At 47.7% G+C, this 22860-nt stretch overlaps 2 protein-coding genes across 2 annotated transcripts; one reads left to right on the top strand and one right to left on the bottom strand.

Moving 5' to 3' along the window:
• Positions 1–8607: 8607 nt before the first annotated feature.
• PHALS_11260 (vacuolar protein sorting-associated) lies at positions 8608–12161 on the top strand (the record flags this gene model as incomplete). The annotated part of the gene is made up of 8 exons (XM_024726824.1): positions 8608–9322; positions 9398–9522; positions 9598–9740; positions 9803–11291; positions 11356–11443; positions 11506–11723; positions 11789–11997; positions 12053–12161. 8 exons carry the CDS (start codon positions 8608–8610, stop codon positions 12159–12161), a joined length of 3096 nt encoding a protein of 1031 aa, XP_024577462.1.
• A 145-nt stretch (positions 12162–12306) lies between these two features.
• Positions 12307–12646, bottom strand: PHALS_11261 (small nuclear ribonucleoprotein e; the record flags this gene model as incomplete). Its single annotated transcript, XM_024726825.1, has 2 exons — positions 12307–12510; positions 12581–12646. The coding sequence occupies 2 exons, from the start codon at positions 12644–12646 to the stop codon at positions 12307–12309; spliced, it is 270 nt and encodes an 89-aa protein (XP_024577463.1).
• Positions 12647–22860: the final 10214 nt, after the last annotated feature.

The raw sequence follows: 22860 nt of genomic DNA on the forward strand, positions 1-22860 counted from the left end.
CGGATACTCCTTTCCCAGAATGGGAAGAAGAGGAGGACGAGTGCGCGCGACGTGAGCCCTGCTCGAGCTTTACAGACACCGTGTATATCTCGACTTCCGGGGAAAGCGGTATCACTACCAATGACCTCAACGAGGCGCAGATACAGCAGCACGTTGAGGCCTATCGCGCTCAGTCAGAGCGGATTCTAGCCATCGTGCAGACAAATGCGTGTCTTCGTGCGACGGTGAAGCGCCTGGCGTCGTTGGGATGAGATTGTTTCACTTCGTGCTCAAAACGAGTTGCTGGTCCAGCTTCTGGGTAGTCGAGCGCCTATAACCGCCACCCGACGCCAACGCTTTCGCGTCTACATGCACTGGATCCCGGTATGGATTAATAAAGCTAACATAGTACAACCGGGTGGGTGTACATCCTTTTCGAAAGGTTAAGCGTATGCGCAAGGCCCCGCTTGACCACGACCTTAAAAAGAGGTGCGATAAACCGTGGGCGGAGCTTCGTCTTAAAGACAGCAGAAACTGCATGTGTAGGATGGATTTTAGCGTTTTGAAAAAATTAGGCTCCGACCTCAAAATTTTCAAGATTTCTTTCGCTTCTTCCTTCTGCATATTCTTTCTGCGTGTCTTGGCTTAAAGCCGTCGCTTCGCGAACGTATCGTAAGACACTCAGTCTGGTAGATATAATGTCATCGACTTCTTTACGATCAGTGAGGGGGTTGACATCAGCCAGCTGCTCAGCTATTCCTTCCCCACCAAGCCTTGATTCATGGAATTGCGGCATCAGGAGAACGCGAGGAAGAACGAGCCCGTTCACGTAAAATGGCGTTTAGCCGGTAGACGAATGCATTGCATTGATCAAAGCTCCTCGTCCAGCGCAGACGCTGCTAAGGTCGACGCGATTCACGCGCTCAATTACCCCATCGGTCTGCTAATGGTCCGCTGTCGACATAGTCAACTTAGTATCCTGAAAATTGTCGACCAGAAATTCCTAGTGCAGCGTAGGTCTCTGTTAGAGACACTCCGGGAGTCCGTGTCGTCGAAAACACGATCGACAGCGTCGCTATACCCATACCGTCGATGGTGTCCAGCATCGCTGCAAGATGAGCTATCTTGCTCAAACGGTCGACGAAGACTACGACCCGTGTTGCCCGCCGAATCCATCGGCAGGCCAGACACAAATCCATACTAATGGACTGACAACTTCTGGAGAGAACCGGTAAACTGGCTTGCGGCGCCGCCGCATTTGGAGAGGATTTCATCTTTTGACACGTCTCACACGTGCGCATATAGGTTCTCGTCCATTTGTACAGCTTGGGCAACAGTTGTTGCAACTCACAGAGCTGTACGTCTTCTCTTGACGGAGATGACCACTGAATAGCCTCATAAAGATACAGTTCTTCAAATTCTCATCGCGAGGAACCACAATTCGTGGTGTATCTGTCGAATCGGTGCTGTAACATTGCGATCCGTTGTTTGATAAATATCGGTGCAATTGTGCGCGCAGTCGCGATGTCAACTTGTTGTCCGAGCTTTCAAACTCCTTGCTCCCGAGAGCCCGTAGCAGCGCTACGCACATATAATCATCCGCGTACGCGGCGCGGATCAAATTTCGTCATTGACGACGCCACCGTTGTGAGACGAGCAAGCTCATTATCCGGTCTGCGTGACAGCGCATCAGCTAAAGCATTCTGCTTTCCTGGCTTATACTTTACCTCGAAGTTATATTCTGCAGAAAAGGTGAGCCACCTGGCCATTCTCGGCGAAAGGTGAGACGACTGAGTCGAAGTGCGTAATGAGGCATGATCTGTGTAGATCACAAACAGCTTGGAGCCGGGCGGGTGCTCTGTGAGCTTGACAAGCGCATATTTCATCGCAAGTAATTCCCTGTCGTCGACTGGGAATTTCTTCTCTGCAGCCTTGAGCTGGCGAGATTTGAGCCCGATTACCCAATATCGCCCCTCGGCGTTTGCTTGCAGCAGTGCACAGCCGTTGGCAAACTGCAAAGCGTCACAGACGACACTGAAAGGGCAATCAGAGTCTGGCAACACTAGTATTGGTGCATGGAGGAGGCTTCCTTTGACTCCGCTAAAAACGTCTCAATGCTTGGTGTCCCAACACTATTTCGCATCCTTCTTATGGAGATTCAACAATGGCTGTGGCATTTCCGCTATATTTTTGCTGTTTTTGCGAAAGTAGTTGGCGAGGCGAAGCCACTAGCACAAGTCCTTTTAACCGGCCAGTCCACAATGCCCTTGACCTTAGCGGGATCCGCTCGAAGGCCAGTTTCCAATGAAGCACCCTACAAAGAGGATTCTTTCGGCGCCGAAAATGCACTCATCTGCACTAGGATACAGCTTATTGGTGCGCATGTACTCTAACACCGCTCTTAAACGAACAATGTGGTTTTTCTTTCGTGCCTCGCACTACCGTGGACAAAGATGTCGTCAAAGTATGTCTGTACATATGCCCGGTGGGGCCTGAACAACTACGTTACAAGAAGATCAAATGTTACAGGTGCATTTGACAGTCCTAGAGGCATCACCAGTCACTTTCAGAGCATCCTGCTCGGAGTAATAACCGCTGTCAGCAGAATTTCATTCGCTCTCATGAGCAATTGGTAATACCCATTGACCAAGTCGAGCGCACTGTACTTTGTACAGCCGACCATTTTGTCCTGGAGAGCATCTATTCTAGAAATCGGCATCTATGCCGTAATGCTGGTAGCTTATGAGCTTATTATAAGCGTGAATGATACGCCACTTGCCGTTAGGCTTCTGGACCCAGAACGCGGGTGTCAAATGGGGAGACTTGCTCTCACGCACAATTCCTGCGTCGTACCTCGCACGGAAGAAGACGTCATTGACGTCGCACTGCTCCTTGGACAGGGGTCAATGGCGTGTTACGCAGTATTTGGTTCCCAGAACCAGGTCGTTCTACCTCGGTCTGGAGGTAGTATTAACGGCGGGTCTTTGGGGACGACGTTTTTAAATTTCCTCACCAAAGAATAGGAATAATCCAAAGGAATTCTTTAGGACCGGAGATCCACTTGGTGTGTTAGTAATATCTTGGTGTCTCCTAGACAGCGTCATCCTGAAGCGACGACGAGTTGATCACCTTATTCGGGATATAAAATGACTACTTTGGCTAAGTCGCCTGCCTTCAAGGCACTGCCAAACTCTTCGAAGGACATCTCGTCCAGCTCAAGAAGAGCATTTACCGCAGGATTAGCCTCAAGAATGACGTCGCCGTCTTCCTCCCCGTCATACCGTGTATAGCTGTAGCGCTATCGTCTACGGTAGACACAACCTGGATCAGGGTCGACACCTTGTGTCGTGCAGATAATATGCGGCGTCGCCGATGCCTCTCCTCGGAGCGGTGGGAGCACGCACTCGGCGACAATCAGCCTCCCCACTCCCTGCCCCATCAGAGCCCTGATGTTAGCAACAATATCCGACGAAGAGCTGCTAGTTCCGCAGTCTTCATCCAGTGGAGAACGTGCTACCTTTGCGCATCTGAAGGGCCTTTTCTAAGATGCCTCAGGCCTCGTCCGACCATGCCACTCTTGGCTTGCAGCAAATGCTTCGATACTTGAGTAGCGCTCAGTGGGTTACTTGCCACTCCACGTACATCACTGGGGCGTCGCCCTAGATGGCTTGGCTCTTGGCCGACCATACCACTCGTGGCATGCAACGACTGCTCCGATACTGAAGCAGCGCTTGGCGGTTCACGTGCAACTCTACGTTCAGCCCGCGACCTACGATCGGGACTCGTGTCCAAAACACCTTTGGTGTTCGACAACTCGGATACTTTGATATCCAGCACAAGTCCAGTGCCCACGCCGATAGCGCTTCTGCTTCCTAGCAAAGGTGGGTTCCTGACACACCAAAGCCTTACCAGGAGACGTGCGCGTTCAATCGATCCGTGGCTCATGATGTTCCAACCAAGGATAAGGTCATACCTTGCGTCCAAGTCTAAGACTTGGCAGCGCTCTACGCTATCAAAGTCAAGAATTTTGATACCGAGGTTTACAGGGACCCTCGACACAGTGACAAAGGTCCCCAACGCTAAGCGAACAGTGACGGTGTCACTCAAACGCGCGTTCAGCGTCGCAGAATACAGCTGACCTTCTTCTATCATAGAGCGTCGAGCATAATTACCCGACGTTCCGGAGTCGATAAGGATATTCCGTGGCTCCTCAAAGCACTTCACAGCCGCTACCACGACCAGCAAGCCCGTCTTGCATACACGTTCCGTGTTCAAGAGCACGGAGCCCTTCAGGGCTGCGCCCTGCTGCCCACTACTTCTTTGAAGCTCAACAAAACTTAGTTCTTCCCCAGTAGGGCGCACCGCGTCTAATGAGTTTTGTCGTTTTTCACGACAAGCCAGACTGATGAAAAGCGGGACGTCGGTTCGATGTATCCTGACGCACCTTGCGCAGGGGACAACCTGTCCGAAGTTGACGGGTGTCTCCCCAGACAAAACGTTTCGGATGTTTACACGCTGCCCAGCAGCTCGGAGCTCTGCCTCCTCTATTTCAGCATAAGTTGAGATTCATCGGCCCAGGCCTGTTTGATGAGAGATTCCAACCAAGATGTGTTGACTTGAAGTTGAATTCGGCATTCAATGCCAGAATCACCGCTTCTTCAAAGAAGACGGATGCACACGGAAGACTTCCGTTCTGACCACGCCAGTGCGGAGGCCCTCCATTGAGATGGTCAATATGATCGCCTCGGGGAGAGGATCGGCTGTCATCCCGGTAATGAGAGTATGCAGCTCTCGGATAAAATCCACCCAGTTCCTTCTTACCCTGTCGGGCGACAAGGAAACGATCGCACGCGATATGCCTGGTTAGGCGGCTAGAACAATCGAAAAAATTGCAGGTTCCGCTCCGTCCAGTATGGAAACGCCGCTTCGATCGAAGTGCCGCACGTCAGTGCCCAATTTCCTGTTCGACCACTGAGCTTGGAGATAGCTGAAGCCACGCGCTGTCGCTCGATCTGGAACATGGCGGACTCTATAAATTATCTTGGCCTCTCTCACCCAGAGCAGAAGATTATCTTTATCCTTGTCCTCGAATGTATTAACGCTCACCATGAGCGGCTTGGGTCGAGAGATGTCAACCGTCGTCGACGGTGGCGTCATGGAAACAGTTGAGACTGACATCTCCGGCTATAGGTGCACTAACGAAGCATTGTTATAGCCCGAAAACGCCTCTAGGCGCGCGCTAATCTCTTCATGTCCTTGCGAGGCAAGGTGTTGCACGCCCTCAGGGCCAAGCATGGACATCAGCTTGCTAAGCCGGTCCTGAATGTCCTGGGGCAAACAGGAACACTGCTCCGTCTTCAAAGAGGATCAGTCATAACGACTTAAATGTAGATTGACTACAAGTGCTACCAAGTACAGCGGAGCTCCGATTGCTTTTTCGTTTAGAAGGAAGCTTGGTTAAGGTCGATGATCTTTGTTCGATACTTAGAACCAGTACGAGTGTAGTGGATTGCAATTCGCTTACTCCAAGAGGAACTTCAACCTTAACCCAAGGATAGTAAACTCTTCCGTTTAGAATATAAACTGGATTTCTCGGTTTTATTTGCGGCAAAGCCGCCTAGATTCAAATCTATAGGTTTTCCCATCAATATAGAAAACCCCAATTAAATGTGTAACAATTGGCTGTTCTAGCCACGTACTGACTTGTTGTTTAAGTGTAGCCAAATCATTGTATGGTCACATTGTCTCGTGTAAACCACACCATTTTATGATCACATTTTGTGTGACCGACACACTTCACACCAGGGCACGTGAAACCTCGTTCCAAAAGCACCATTGCTTGCTTTACCAGATGATACAAAACCGTATAGCGGTGTGTGTGACGAGTTTGAGTTTGCAATCGATTGTGCATTATTGCAAAATGTTGCAATCGCGACAGCTGAAGCCAGCAGAAAAAAACTTTTCTGTCCACGACAAGGAGCTTTTAGCAACGAACTATGCTCTGGTGAAGTTTCGTGTTCTTTCGTTCAAGTCTGTTTGTCGTCTACACGGATTGCGCAAGTTTGCGTTTTACAGTTCAGTCACATCACTTAACACGGCAAATGGCTCGCTGGTTTAGCATTCTTTGCAGAATACAACTTCAAGGTCGCGTACAAGCCCGGGAAACTGAACGTGCTGGCAGACGCATTGTCACGTTGTCCCGATCATGAACTTGCTCATATCAGTTATATCGAAAACGATGTATTCGATATATACGCCGAGCGTATCGAGGATGAACAGTGTGATCTGATTTTTAGAGAACTCTTATCGAGTGATATGAATTTCCATGACAAGCTTCATGGTCGCTTGGATTCAAGATTGCAACGTTATGATGGAAGGATGGTCTCCTTCACTATGAAGTTGCACGTGACGACGAGCCACAAATTGTGGTTCCACAACAATGATGCAAGATAGTGTACGAAGCGTATGATACGCTCATGGCCGGTCACTTTGGCTGTGAGAGGACCTACCGTCTTTTAGTGCCCAATTTTGGTGACCCTACATGAACAAGCGGTTGCACGATACGTGAAGACATGCGGTGTCTGTCATCGCGTGAGGAGCGCAAGGCACACGCAAGTGCCAGTGTAGAGTCCTCCTGTTCCCCTTGACTGTTGAAAGTCAGCCTGTCTCGACATTATTTTCGGCTTTTCCGAGAATGCCAACGGCCACAATGGGTTGCACGTAGAATGAACAAGATGGTTCGCATCGCTCCGTGTAGCGATTCCATCGATGTCGAAGGTTCGGCAAAATTGTCCATTGATCATGTTTTTCGCAACTACAGGTTACCGGACACTAATGTTTCTGATCGTGTTACACGATCAAAAATTATTGTTTTTGAGTTCCTGCACTCGCTTGGATATAGCCACAGCGGTACGCCCTGAGACCGACGGGCATACATAACACGACAACCGTGTAGTCAGTGATTTGTTGAGAAGTTTCTGTGCGAAGAATCCGTGGAATGGGGTTTGTCATTACCATTGGCTGAGATTACAATAAACAATTCAGTTTATTCGTCCACTGAATTTACGCCATTTATCATAGATGACTTGCGACATCCGCAATAACCGCTTTGTGCGATGGGTGGTGTCTCTAAATTTAAGAGGAAGAGGAGCTCGGAAAATCGTTGCCTTCCAAATTGATAGAATCAAAGATGCGCATGTGATGTGCAAGTACAAAAAGCCCTGAATATATTCATCACGACTCATGTGAGTGCGATCACACGGGTGCGATACGCAATGGCGAATGCACAAGATCTGCGAAAGGAATAAGCAGATTGACGAGGTCGTCAAGGCAAAATGTTTTTTTATTGTGGGGGATTTTGTACGTATTAGTATTAAGAATTTATCAATTTAAGCTTGGAAAGCTCGAAGCTTCTTCCTCCCTTCATTGGTAAGTTCAAATCTTGTGTGGACACATACTTTTGTACCTCACATTAGGTATACACCCTGTATATTTGTACTTATTTGGTTATGGAAATCAGAAGCCTATTGGCTGTAATAATTAATGTCACTCCCATCTACGTAAGTCAGCGGCTTGCTGGAAGAAAGCAATAACCTTTGAGGAATGTTGAGCCTCCATCAGACAGTGTGTGCTCACGGATTGACAATCCCCGTTACACGTCAATATAATAACGGCAATTCAGCTTGTTTGCTCTACGCAATGACTTCAAAGCCAACCGCTTCCTGAAAATTGGTACAGTGGACACGGAAGGTCTCAGTTTAAGCCGCATCCGCTCAAAGATTTCTCAAAAAGATGGTGATCTTTACCGCGTCCGGGAGAACGAGTAGAGCTCGGAAATGAGAAGAAACAGTAAGTCGAGGTTTTAGGATGGAATGAGAAAATAATATGTGAATCGATTCTCCAAATGTATATTTTTGACACGTAAGAACGATAGTATGATACGGTCTTCAGAGTGTATCGCTGGTGAAAAGAAAGATAAGAGCGTTGATCTATTGTCTCTTGGGTTAGAGTCCGCGGAGAGTGAAAGCGACCGTGTGTTGCGGTCACCTGTGTGTAAGGCGGTGGGGTTGAAGATCGACGGTAAGTCGCGTGAAAAAGCCAGGCGCGGATAATATGAATAAGATTTTATCTTTATCAGAGTTTGACAGTACTGCTATATATGGGGCTGGTTCATGTCCGGGGCAGTGAGGCTTCACGGGTAAGTGACGAGGAAGATTATTTGCTCGTGATAGGAGTGACCGTAGTCCTAAAGTTGTGGTTACTCTTGGAGTAAGCGGATTGCGATCCTCTACACTCGTACTGGTCCTAGTATCGAACGAAGGTCATCGACCTTAGCTTAGCTCCCTCAAAGCGAAAGAGCTACGGCAGCCCCGCTGCAGGAATTTGAGAATAGACTATGGTATCTATTGCAATAAAAATACTATATTTAAGTTATATTTGAATATGCATTTTACTTACATTATAGGCTCAAAAAAAAGTAATAGCCTTAAATCTTGCACTTGAGATGCCGCGTCAAATTTTGTGAAAAAAATTGAAATGAAGTTTTTGTCGTGTACTGTATGTATCCTGAACGTAGATCCGCTCCCTTCGTGCAACATTGCTGGCGGTTACGAGCTCGCATTCTGAAAAATGGAGCAGCGGCTCGATGGCGCTAAGAAGCCGCTGGGAACTTTGTCGCCCCGCGAGCTGCTAAAGCGCGGTTGGAATGGCGTCGTATCGACTCCGTTAACCGTGATAAAAGACTCGATCAATTCTGTGGGAATGCCTAATTCGCTAGTCGTGATCCCTACAAGCCGCATGACGCTTCCTAGTCCTACCGAATACCCAAGCCGCATGACGCTTCCTAGTCCCACCGAATACCCAAGCCTTTTCGACGTGCGGAATCCTAGCTCCACGCGCTTAGCCGACGGGACAACGATTGCTGGCCGCACGCAGGAAGTGGGACAGCTCATGCCACAATTTGCACGTGAGAGCGTCAGCGCAAACTGGTGTTCAAACCCGACAAATTTTATTAACCGCACATGCACGGACGAGGAGATGGTTAATGGAAAAGCGGCAGAAGAGCAGACGTATTGTCAGGTTTATCATCACAATTTGTACTCGGTGCTCACCAACCCTAAAGCCAGCAAATGGGGTGGCACTCTACTCGACGCTTTATATCCTTCTTTAGATGTCGACATCGCTTTATCCCCATATCCGGGACTTGCAGATGTGTCAATTCGTGACTTGCAACCGTACTTACGCCAGTTTGGGATGGCAGCAGCTAAGTATGAGGAAAATCATTTGAAACCAGTCAACGAGCAGCTCTCGTCAAGCAATGTGCCATCAATCTCCGTCGCGGATGGTAAATCATGACAACTTTTACGTAGTGCATCTTCCATCGACCCACTTTTATTGCTGTCGTAATTTCATGCTGCAGAGGACGTGGCCAAGTGTCTAAAAGCAGTGCCAACCCTTTTTTTTGAGCCAGGCTTCGACTTGGCGAATCCGAAAATGTTTGAAGAGGTGATGACTATGCCTCACGCTACATCCATCCAAGAAGAGGTGGGTTTTTGTAGCAATATGATATGTGGTGGAGTTTAACAGGAAGATAGTAACTCGGGGTTGAATCATGTTTAGCTGACAACATATCTGGATCGCGTAGAATTCACATTACTTCGTCAAGTGTCTTCACGATCAGATCGATTCTTTGAAGCATCAGCAGACCAGGAAGTGATAAAGCAGTCGATTAAAGCTGCATGCGACCAAGTAGCAACTCTGAGGTGCGTGATGATGACTATCATCTAGCATCCTGAGCATGCTAATAATCGCTCGATTTTTTCAGGGTAACAATGAAACGACTGCGGAACCTTCTTGCTGACAAAACTCTTGATATCGTAAGCTTGCATCGACGTCAAAAACGCATTAAGGAGCTCCACAATTTAGTCGCGATGATCGAGGAGGTAAGGAATGCAGAGGCTGCTGTCGAGGCCTTAGTACAATGTCAAGACTACACGAACGCCTTGACTTTGATTGAGACTTCGCAAGTAATTTTAAAGGAGAATTTACAAAGCATTCATGGCCTAAGCTCACTTCATGACAAGTTTCGTGGTTATCGTGGCTTGATTAGCTCACAAATTTCCCAGCGCTTTATCTCGATCGTTACATCTCATAAGTGGGCTTTCCATGATAAAGAGGAGTCGGCTTTATCAAGCAATAAGAGTCAGAATAGCCTTAGCGATGCGAAGGTTCATGTACAGGAGGAAATTACACAACTTGTGGATGTATTATTTCGTGTAGACGCCTTGGATATTACTATCAAGTCATACTATGAGCAGCTAAACGAAGAAATTCGCATCATTGTGAAAACGGTAGTCACTGAAACAATAGCAGTGTCGTTGAGCAGCAAAAGTGGCGGTAACTCTGATTTTGGCGCGTCCCTCGGCAATGAGTCGAAAATATCAAATCAGCTGCGAGCGTTGACTTCGGATGAATTTCTTCAGTGTGTGCAGATGATCTTTGACCATTTGCTTATGGTTCTAAAGCGTACCACCGTAGTGCAGAGTATATTGGTGAATTCCATGCAAAACAAAAAGAACGAGGCCACGGAAGAGGAAAAGGTTGTCAATGTTGCAAACAGAAATGAATCTTGCGTTAGTCTTAATGAAGTTGTCAAATGCAAAGCAGCCAATTCTTCCGAGGGATGGTCACCTCTTGAACATGCCAGTGATGAACATACGACGCTAAGTGATTGGAAAATTAAGGCTAAGTGCTCAAAAGTGATTCGAGAAATCGACGAGGTTGTGCGCAAGACTTGTGAGCTCTCACAGCGTAGTGTGTCGAATTTATTTGCTGTAAGGAAAGAAGTTCAGGCTGTCTACACGATGCCACAATTGCGCAAGCTGTACGACACAACGATGGACTTCGTCGTTAGTGTTGAAAAGCTTATGGGCAAGACCGACTATACACTTCGTGGATCTCTCTTTTCTCAGCTCAAGTTGTTTCTTGAAAAATATCATCAAATTCAGGTTGCCAGACTAGTGTCCACTCTAGACCATGAGTTGTGGAAGAATACGGAAATTTCTGAACCTCGTCATAAAGCTCTCGATGATCTCTCTAGTGGGCGAGGCGTCGCACTCCTTCTCTCCAACGACCGAGAGATTACCGGTGAAACAGCACCACCGCGAAAAATGGTATCCATTTGCGGCAAAACGTTTCGTGTTGTATGGTCGGTCCTCCTCATGTTGGAGATCACTATGAACTATATGTCATGCGCCGCTAATTTTCCTGTATTAGCTTCCGACGTGCTTCAGCGGTCGATCGAAATTTTTCGGGTACGCTGCTTGCACACACATCAGTACAGAGCCTTGCTTACAACTTTTTTTGGTCAATGTTAAGTTATATAATTCAAGAACGACTCAGCTTGTACTTGGCGCTGGTGCGATGCAAATTGCCAATCTTAAGAGTATTTCTGCAAGGCATCTAGGTAATTAAGTATGTATCCGTTTTAGGGGTAAACGAGTTGTGATCTATTCTTTTGAATCGCAGCTTTGGCATCGCAGTCATTAGAGTTGTCTATGACCATAATTCCTCACATCAAGGCCGCTCTTGCAGCTCATTTTACTGATCGCCAGAAGCTTCTGTTAGACGAATTTGACCGTGTCTCGCGCGACTACGCTGAACATAATGAGAAAATATTTAGCAAATTCACAAGTATCGTAGAGGAGCAAATCATGAATCGTTTTTTGGAGAATATTTCAACACAGGTGCTTTGCAGTGATCAGTGCAGATTTAATCCAAAAAACTCATATGACGAAATGTGCTTCTTCAGATTGACTATGACTGTGCAAGCCTAACCATCCCGACAAATCCAATGCGCGGCATTACGCAAAGCACCCTTAAGCTTTATGCTGTGCTAAAACCCATCTTATCTCCACCACAGATGAAAGATGTCATGTCACGTGTGTTTGACATGTTTACACAGAAGCTGCCAGAGTGTTTTAAGTTGGTGCAGCCACGAACGAGCGTAGGCAAGGAACGGTGCGTGCGTGTCCGCTAGTTATCCGAACAATTGTCATCTGACGCTCTTGACTAGTGTTGTGGACGACATCGGTGCGTTCGTGCAGAGCTTTCACGAGGTGACTGAGCATAGTTTTGATGGATGTGCTCTTTTGAGACACTTTAACAATGCCTATAGTAGTTGAGATCTCTTCCTGATTCATTTATTTACAACCATTGACTACAAAGGTCTTTGGCTAATGATGTACTCAAAAATGCTGGATCTGCTAGATAATAAAAAATCTTAACGTGTCGAGAAGTTTATTGATGATAGGACCTTGTGCTGACTAGTTAATTGGACAAGTCGACGGCCATCATGAGCGTAATTGTATCGCCTTTTAGCAGAATGCGACCAAGTGGCGAGCGCTTGAGATTTTTTACATCCAGTTCTTCAGCATCATCAAGCACCAAATTCATGTATTCATCAAATCCCATAATACGGCCCTCGATCCTTGTGTTCACTTGCTCGTACAACCATACTTGAATGCGGGATTTCTGTACGAATCAACAACAGTATTTACGATCAAAAATTTATACGTGGCATTGATAAAGTCATTTTAGGCACATTCTGCAGAAATCTGAACATCAGATTGATAGGCTGGGTCATCAACTTTTGTACTTTGGTACTCATGGTCGCAGGTCGAAAATCTCAATGAGTTGGCTCTCTATCAGAAGCAAAGCATTCAAAGCAAAATATTAGCTCGTGGATGTTACTTTAATCCGCTAGCACTCGGCGGGACAGCCTTAACGACACGCATACCTCGTAGGTGCTTTATGAGATTTGCGTTTATACCTCTACCATATACACCTTCAGACCCTGATTGGCTAAAACATCTGTAAATTTCTTTTTACTTTCAACCGAGACTTCCAAAAATCCGTTAAATTTCAGAAAAACAGAATATTTCAATGAAAAAGTGAAATAGCAATTTTGGTTTTCGCAAATCAAAAATGGTCAGAAATCCAGAAGATTACCTCCAACTACTGCGTGTTTGGACAGAAGGCGTTTTGATTTATTCCTCGAGGACATGCTGAGTGGTGAAACAAAATTGAGCTGAAGTGCTGCAGTTCTTTATGCTTTGAACATTCATAAATTTCATCGAGAGTCTCGTCAAGAACGTCAAGGTTAAAAACATCCGCATTCATACTGCTGTCACCGTGCGTCTTGTAAAAGAACGTACCGTACCGTACACAGTTTGTCGAGCAACAATATTTTGATTCGTCTTTGTCCGGAAAATTAGCACTAGTTACGGAATTGACGACAAAGTTTCCATCGATCTGTGCCCACTCCTTGCGGATCCACGAACACACCGATCCACTGGCGGTGGCCTGGGTCATCATTTTATTTTTTGCCCCCTGTTTTATTTTGCCACCTGGTCACTCCTCTTCCACGCATTGATTTTAGCTTGAAAATGGTCTTTCAAACATTGATTAATGTCGATAGCACCAGCCATAGGACACGAAGTGAGTCAACCAGGAATCACAACATCTTGATATCATGCGTCTGCAACTTTGCATTGACTTCCTACTCTAAGACTCAATCATCTGTGATCCCACACGAGATGCAGCGCATCGAAGACGACTTGCGCGGACGACGAGCGCAGAGCCGAACCGTACCTTAGTCCGAGGATGAAGGGGCAACTTCGCCATCATCGAACTCAGGTGATGCTACTATCTCACGTCAAACGGCGCTTTCGCACGTTAGGCCAGCCTGGCACCAAACGACCAGTTTGATTGGATGACGACTGTTATGAAAACCCCAACGACGAGTTCAGTCGTCTAGTGTATTTTTGCTACCGTAAAAATAATCGTCGTCACGAATTTACAACCGACACAGTGTTACCACATAACAGTTTGATGAACTCATTAGTCTATTGGAAGCTTAAGGGATGACTCAAACTGCATAGTTCCGCGCAATTGGACCGATTACCCGTGCAGAGGCAGACCACGAAGCCTCGTGTACGTAACGTACATCCAGCAATTCAATCGGGATCCCATCCCGACAATCGACAGGCATGGATTCGTGCCACCAAATCCGCGGATATCCACCATTTGCGCAATGTGAATACCGCTGCAGATTGCTGAAGGTACGTGATATGCACTTTTGGTTTGCCCATTTAACAGCGCAGGATTGAGTTCATTACGATATTAAATATGTTTACGAAGCACGTGCGGTCATTTGTCGAATCCACAACGAGAGAGGAAGAAAGAAGAGGATGGGGCGGATTCCCTTAGCGGAGTCCGGTTTTGGACCCGCGTTGAACGCTGGAACGATAAAGCGATAGTCGTAACGTGTACGACTACGAGGCTCCCACGTATTCTTGTTCGCTGGATAACCAGCCACTTCACCAATAGCCTTTTCCGACCGTGGAGGTTCCTTTCCGCCACCAGCGCGACAACGCGTGAAGGATACTCGACGGATCGTCTGCGAGGCGATCTCGCATAGCATCATGAATCGTGGCTTGGGAGTGCAATCGAGAATCGGCTTTGGCGGTTAGAGCAGACTCTAAAACCTCTCCCTGCTGTCGCTGATGATATGGATCTGCTTGCCAAGCTACCTCGCTTTGGTTATTCCTCCCAGTATAATCTCCAATGCAATCAGCACCCAATTGCATCTTGTTGACGTTGCTAGTCTCACGATCGTTTGTTTGGTTCCGGAGTTCCCGATGATGCTGAGGCGACGATCTTAAAGGTTCAAAGTTTGACCCTCGTATCATAGCTGTGGCTATGTAGTCGCAATCGTATGAGCCTAAAATGACACTTCTCGGTATGCACCGATGGAGCGAAGAATTAGCCTCAGGCTTCCCAAGATCACTACCGCATTGTCTGAAAGAACTTAGTAGTACTAAGAACCTATCAGTACTACTTAGTACATTATTTATAACAATAAAATACATTTTGCCTTGACGACTTTGTCTATCTGCGTTTTCTTTTGTAAATCCTGCGCATTTGCCATTGCATCTCGCACACGTGTGATCAAATCCACACCACTCGTAACAAATGAGTCCAGGGCGTCCTTGTATTTTAGCTTCGGATTTGCATCACTGATTGCGTCAATTTGTGAGGCAACGAGCGCCTCTTCCACTTGCATACGAGTCACCACCCATCGCACAAAGCGATAATTATGGGTGTCGCAAGCCGTCTATTAAAATAGCGTATATGAAGCGGATGAAAGAACCAAATTGCTCATAGCATTTACATTTAATTATAACAAAAAAATCATTCTGCAGGAGTTTTGCACGGAAGATTCTCAACACGTCACCGATCACTCCGTTGACACGTTCTGTTTGCCCATCGATTTTTGGGTTTACCGTCATGGACATATCCAAGCGGCTGCCAATAATTCGGAACAATTCTTCCAAAAGCCGCTCGTGAATCGTGTATCGCGATCGGAGACGACGGCACCTGGCAACCACTGATTGCAAGAAAAGTGACCTTTGAACAATCTAGCCGAAGATTTGGCATCAAAGAAATTGCTCCACGGAGCGATGCGAACTATATTGCTGAGTCTACGAGCAACCCATTGTGGTCGTCAGCATTCTCAGAGAAGCCGAAAATAATGTCGAGACCGACTGACTTCCAACAGTCAATAGGAACAGGAAGACTCCACAGTGTCACTTGCGTGTGCCTTACACTCTTCACGCGCTGACAGACACCACATGTCATCACGTATTGCGCCACCCACGTGTACATGTGGGGCCGGCCACCAAGATTGGGAACTGTAACGAGTTAATACATACCCTGGTATAAGGAGTGGGTCACACAAGATGGTGTGACCACACAATGGCGTGGCTACACCTTAACAAGAAGTCACAACGTGGCTGGGCTGCCAGTAGTTAGATTTGGATATAGGCGGCTTTGCCGCAAATAAATTCAAAAGATACAGCTTACATTTTGAACGGACGAGTTTATTTTCCTTGGGTAAGGTTGTGATTACTGTTTACTCTTAATACTAGGGGTTGCGATTCGTTTCCCTATTTCAGCTCTGAGTATAGAACGAATGGTCACCAACATTAGCTTAGCTTCCTATAAGCGAAAGAGCTATGGCAGTCCCGCTACAGGCAATGAGAGACTGGCAGGTCCTTTCGCGGCCAAATTGATCGGCCATCGGCGTAACATGCGCTTCGTACACTATCCTGTACTTTAAATCATCGTTATGGGGATCCACAAACAATGGCTAGTCGTCACGTCAACCGCATAGTGAAGAATACCATTCTTCCATTCATAACGATGCAATCTTGATTTTCAAGCGGCCAAAACGTTTGTCATGGAAATCCATACCACCCGATGACAGTGCACTGATGATCACATCACCATGTTCATATTCAAATATACGCTCGGTGTATTATATCGGAAACATCGATTTCAATGTAACTGATATGAGCTAGCTCATGATCTGGACGACATGACAATGCGTCGGCCAGCACGTTCAGTTTCTCTGACTTGTCCGCGACCGTGAAGTAGTATAATGCAAGGAATAATAGCCAGCGAGCCATTCGCTGTGACAAGTGCGGCGAATGAACTGCAAAACGCAAACTTGCGTGATCCGTGAAGACGACAAACGGAGTTGAACCCAAGAGGTGAACACGAAACTTCATCAAAGTATATTTTATTGCTAAATGCTTCACAGTGTAGTTCTTTTCTGCTGACTTCAGCTGTCGCGATTGTAACATTTTGCAATAATGCAAAACAATTGCAACCTCAGAATCGTCACACACACCGCTATACGGCTTTGTATTATCTGGTAAAGCAAACAAGGGTGCTTCCGTCAAGCTGTTCTTGACTTGACTGAATGCTTCGTCACACAATTCCATCGTACGTCCTTCTTCAGTAATTTTGATAGTTAGTGTACCATTTCCGCGTAGCTACGCGAGAAGAGCCATGTAGATAATCGGACAAAAATTCCATTTTCTCAAATCGCTTTGATTTTGTACTCAACGATGCTTTGACCTTATCTGGGTCTGCCAAACACTGTGTTCACCAATGTAAAACCGAGGACTGGTACCTAAATTACGTTTTGCAAGATACGCTTGCAATAAATGTTCACGCATACATTTCAGTACCACATGGAGATGCTCCAAGTGCACTTTTTCCACAGATCTGTCATCTTTGTCTCTCGAATGAGCAAAAATATCGTCCAAATAGGTTTGTGCGAAGCGTCGCAGTGGTCAAAACAGTTAGTAGACCAATCGATGATACGTTGCTGGGGCATGGATAGTCCCTGTGGCATCACAAGCCTCTTCCATAGCAAACCGGACGATGTATCAAAAGCCATCAAAGGGACGTCCTCCTTCCTCATCGAGATTTGGTAATATCCATCAACCAAATCAAGTACACTCAGCTGTTTTACACCCGGATATACGGTGGATGATGACATTTTTGCGCGGAATCGGCGTTTGAGCGGAGATGGTCCGCGCCTATAACTTATAAACGACGTGAACGTTACGTTATCGACTATTTGATTAGCGCGCTGTGAGGGGACTTGCTCTCCCTCACCAAACCAGCAGCTTGCTTTTGGACAAAGAACCCATCGATATACTCACTTTGCTCACGCGACAGTGGCCACTGTCGTAGCATTGCGTGCTTTGAAACAGGTTCATGACCAATTTCGTGTCGAACTCTACGCTCGGGTGAAGGACTATAATGCGGGTTCGCACTAAGTGTATCATCGTTGTATTACATAACAAGTGAATATCAAGCATCAGTCGGATCCTTTAAAATAGCTGATGCTCTGCGTGATTTCACACGCTGTCAAAATTCTTCGAGAGCCAAATCATCGATAACTGATGAGGAGTGAGTTCCGCTGGGTCGACCTCCGACCGTAGCAGCACGACCTCCACAATGTCGTCACACCTGAGGTCGTGTTGAAAGTCATTGTGAGTGACTTCTTCAAGCTTCGACCGCTCTTCTATCGTCGGCAACGATGCCAACAGAACATCTGTGCTGGCAACTTCACAACCAGTTGTTGTATCAACAATGCGTGGAACACAAAATCGGCATGCTTCAGTTCCGTAATACGCTGGCTTGACTCACCCCCGGACTCAACTGCTTCCAGAGCTAGAGTATCAAACCCGCTGTCAGCAAATTTTTGTTGATTCCTTTGCACGTGTGTGCTCAACCACACATCGGTTGGGAGCCACACGTTCGTGGTCAGTTGTACCCACTGACCCACAATACTAATCAACTACTGTGTTAGTGGAAGTATTGGCATATAAAGCCACAGTCGATTCTTTTGTCTTTTCGTTAAACACATTTAGTTCTTCTGTACTGAGGAGGCAATAACAGGTATTCTTCCCTATAAATTCTTTCCGTTGGGTAAATCGCCATGCCACCAACGATTCATTCGTTTATCAGTGGTCATTTTCAGGCAACTTTGATCTATTTGCAGACCTTTTGGGTGACCACCGGTGGCCACCCCATACAACTTCGTATCTCCGCTATCCCGGGTTGCAGCGGGACTGCCATAGCTCTTTCGCTTAGAGGAAGCTAAGCTAATGTCGGTGACCATTCGTTCTATACTTAGAACATTGCAAGTAAAGCGGATCACAGTCTGCTGAACCCAGGAGTAACCACAACATTGACCCTTCCGTTCAAAATGTAAACTGTATTTCTTTTGATATATTTGCTACAGTGCCGCCTATATCTAAATTTAAAGGATTTCCTGACCTTTACTTTACCAGGACCTTCTGCATGTATTTTGTGCTCAATGAGCCCTGTGTCTTGGGCACGAAAGACACCCAGCCTCGCTGGTTCCGTGAGCGCCCGTAGGCAGAGCCCTTCTCGTCGTCTGTACGCGGTGCAACTTCAAGCAGCAGGCCCGCGGCTTCAATAAAAGCCCTCAACAACCGATCTCTGCGCTCCACGCCCGCGGCTTCAATGGAAGCGCATCCCAAGTCGTCCAAAATCGATCACTGCGCTCCGCGCCCGCCGCGGGCGATGGACTACCTCGTCAAGGATTCGGAGGAAGTCGACTACGTGTCGATTCCACCTTTTTCAGGATGGGTAAAGAGGTGCGACGATAGCCCGCTCAAACCTTGCGGACACCTTGTCCATTTCCTGACCTCTCGACTATCGGGAGAAATGGTATCATTGCCAATCGCCCCTACGAGGCACAGGCGCAGCAGGTAGAGGCTACCCGCAGGGCAGCTATGTGCGCAATTCCAGGCCAATCCAATACCCTCGCGTAGAATACGGCTTCCGCTCGGCAGATCCGCACAGATGTGAAGGACACGATTGCTCGATCGTTGGGCGCCTACGTGTTTGCGCCCCCAAACACTACTCAAGCTGAGCTTGACTAACGAAAAGATTTTTAGAATCGCTTCTTGGTAGATCAAGAAATCCAAATGGATAGGAACCGCGCTCGACTTCGCGCTCAATTTGGAGGCGCTCCTGTAACTGCGATGCGAACGATTCCTGTGGTGCTCGCGGTGCTCGCCCCTGGTAAAACCGCTGCAGATGGAGAAGAGCCCTTTGAGCATTTGGTGCAGCGGCGTCGAAACCTTTCCTCGTTTTCCAACTTACAGCGGAGCCACAAGGAGGTGAACGTGCGCGTGGAACGCCATCTTCGGTTCGAGTTTGCCAAACTCATGGTGCAACGCCGACTTCCTCAAAATTATCACCCTGCGACGTCTGGATTAACTCATCACGCCCCCGCGAGAATTGTGGTCTCTTATATGGGTGAGTCGACGACTGCAGCAGCTCAGGGCCATAGCTTGAGCCCAGCTCATGGCCCTCCGGCTTCCCTGGCAACTGCCGAGCAGCGCGGGCGTACGACGACGCTGAACTTCATGATCGCTCTGATCATAAGCGCCCATGATGTCTAAACAGTCTTCCAAAGTGGCACCTTATATTATCAAGAGTTCGCGGAGTCGGGATATTCCAGCCATTTCACCAGATACTGGGTTTGACCCTGTCGACGACGTCGACTCGCAAAATGTTCCTCGTGATAGCGGACGCCACCGTTCTCGTCAAGAAGAGTCGGCGGCGGACGATGACGACTTAGTCGATCGCCGTCCGATGGCTCGTGATGCTGTTCGAGCTTTTTAAGACAGGCTCCGTCGCGATCGGGGATCTGCTGAGCACCATGCTGAAGTTACACACCGCTGTGCGGTAGACCTCAAGAGCTTGGAGCCCTTTTGCACCGACTACCTAACGTTGAGGACTATCGCGCTCTGTCGGAGCGACTCCTAGCCGTTGATCAGACGAATACGTCAATTCGTGCGTTTGTTAAGCGCCTTGCGCCGTTGGAGATGGAAATCGTGGCACTCTGTACTCAAAACCAGTTGCTGGTTAAGCGTCTTGGTGGGCGAGCACCTGAGGGCCCCGCCCCAGCGCCAACGCTCCCACGGTCACTTGCGCCAGATCCCGGTTTGGCTTAAGCATGCCTATATAAAACCTAAGGTGGGTGCGCATCCTTCTCAGAAGGTTTAGCGTATACGCAAGGCCTATCTTGCCCACGACCTGAAAAAGTTGAATAAACCGTGGACTAATCGTCGTCTTAAAGTCAGCAGAGACTGCATGTGTGGGAAGGTTTTAAGCATTTGATAAAACAGGTCTCCAACCTCAAAGATTCTCACAGATTTCTTCTGCTTCTTCCATCTGCATATTCTTTCTGCATATATTGGCTTTCAGCCATTGCATTGCGAACGTGTCGTAGGACACTCAGTCTGGTTGACAGGAAGTAATCGACTTCTTTACAGACAGTGAGTGGGCTGACATCAGCTAGCCGTAAGGCTATTCCTTCCCCACCAAGTACTGAGCCATGGGATGGCGGCGTCAGCGGATGCGAGGATAAACAAGGCCGTTTACGTAGAATAACGGCATTTAGCCGGTAGATGAATGCACTGCATTGTTCAGATTCTACGCTACCACATGGCGCTCCAGCGCTTCAATGTCTCGGGGCAGACGCTGCGAAGAACGTCTTCAACGACCCGATTCACGCGCTCAGCCAGATCATCGGTCTGCAGATGGTCCGCTGTTGAAACAGGCAACTTGGTACCTAGCACTCTGAAATTTGTCGACCGAAACTTCCCAGTGAAGCGCGGGTTTCTGTCATAGACAATTGACTCCGGGAGTCCATGCTGTCAAAAGACACGATTGACAAACATCACCGCTTTGCCCACACTGGTGATGGTGTCCGGCACGGCCACAAGATGAGCCATCTTGCTCATTTGGTCTACAAGGACCACCACACCCGTGTTGCCCGCCGAGTCCTTTGGCAGGCCAAACACAAAGTCCATACTCGTGGACTGCCAACATCCGGAAGGTACCGGCAAACTGGCCAGAGGCGCCGCCGCATATGGAGAGGCTTTTATTCTTTGACACGTCTCACACGTGCGCACATATATGCTTGTTCGTTTGTACATCTTGGGCCACCAATAGAGACAACGCACAGAGCTGTAGATCTTCTCACGACCTAGATGACCACTGAGTGGGGTGTCGTGGGCCATACAGAGGATATGTTACTTTACATCCTCATCGTAAGGAGCTACAATTCGTGACGTATCCGTCGAGTCGGTGCTATAATACAGCAACCCGGTAATATATGAATATCAGAGCATTTGAGTGCGCAATTGCGACGACAACTTCTTGTCCGAGTTACCAAACGCCTTGTTCCCGAGAGACCGTAGCAGCGGTACGCACATATCATCACCCGCATACGCGGTGCGGATCAAATCTTTCACAGACGACGCTACAGTTGTAACATGAACAAGATCATAGTCTGGTCTGCGTGACAACGCGCCAGCCGAAGCATTCTGCTTTCCCGGCTTACACTTCACCTCGAAGTTATATTCCGCACAGAAAGATAGACATCTAGCCATCCTCTGCGAGAGGAGTCGTAGTGCGTAATGACGCATGATCTGTGTAGATCACAAACCGTTTGGAGCCGAGCAGGTGGACCCTGAACTTGACAAGTGCATACTTCATTGCAAGTAGCTCCTTGTCATGAACTGCGTAGTTCTTCTCTGCAGCTTGAGCTGTCGGGATTCGAACGCGATCATCCGATCTCGCCCCTCGGCGTCTGCTTGCCGCAGTGCACAGCCGTTAGAAAAGTCCGAAGCGTCACAGACGACGCTGAAAGAACGATCGGGTCTGGCAGCGCCAGTATTGGTGCATGTAGGAGGCTGTCTATGATCTGTCAAAAGCCTCCTGATGTTCGGTGTTCCAACACCATTCCGCATCCTTTTTATGGAGACTGGATAATGGCCGAGCCATTTCTGCGTAATTTACGCTGTAGTTGAGCAAGTAATTGGCGAGACCAAGCCACTTACGCGACCAGTCTACAATGGCCTTGACCTTAGCGGGATCCGCTCGGATGCCACGCTTCTCAATGAAGCACCCTCAAAAGGGAATCTCTTGTGCGCCAAAGATGCACTTGTCTGCATTGGCATGCAGTTTGTTCGTGTGCATGCACTCTAGCACCGCTCTTGAATGGACAATATGGTCCTTCTCATCCGTCTTTCCGTGCTCCGCACGAATGTGAAAGAAAATGTCGTCAAAGAATGTATGTGCATTCGCCCACTGGAGCCTGAACTACTGCGTCACAAGACGATTAAATGTTTCTAGTGCATTTGACAGTCCTTGGAACATCATCAGCCACTCCCAGAGCATGCCGCTCGGAGTGCTCACCGCTGTCAGCGGGAACACACTAGCTCTCATGGGCAATTGATAATACCCATCGACCAAGCCAACTGCGCTGTACTTTGTACACCCGAGCATGTTGTTCTGAAGAACATCCTTTCTAGGACTTGGCGTTTGTGCCGGAATGGTGACAGCGTTAAGCTTATTGGAAGCATGAACGATACGCCACTTGCCGTTCGGCTTCCGAACACAAAATGTGGGTGTCGA

This window comes from Plasmopara halstedii, assembly GCF_900000015.1.
Source record: "Plasmopara halstedii genome assembly, contig: Scaffold_526, whole genome shotgun sequence".
NCBI classification, from domain to species: Eukaryota; Oomycota; class Peronosporomycetes; order Peronosporales; family Peronosporaceae; genus Plasmopara; species Plasmopara halstedii.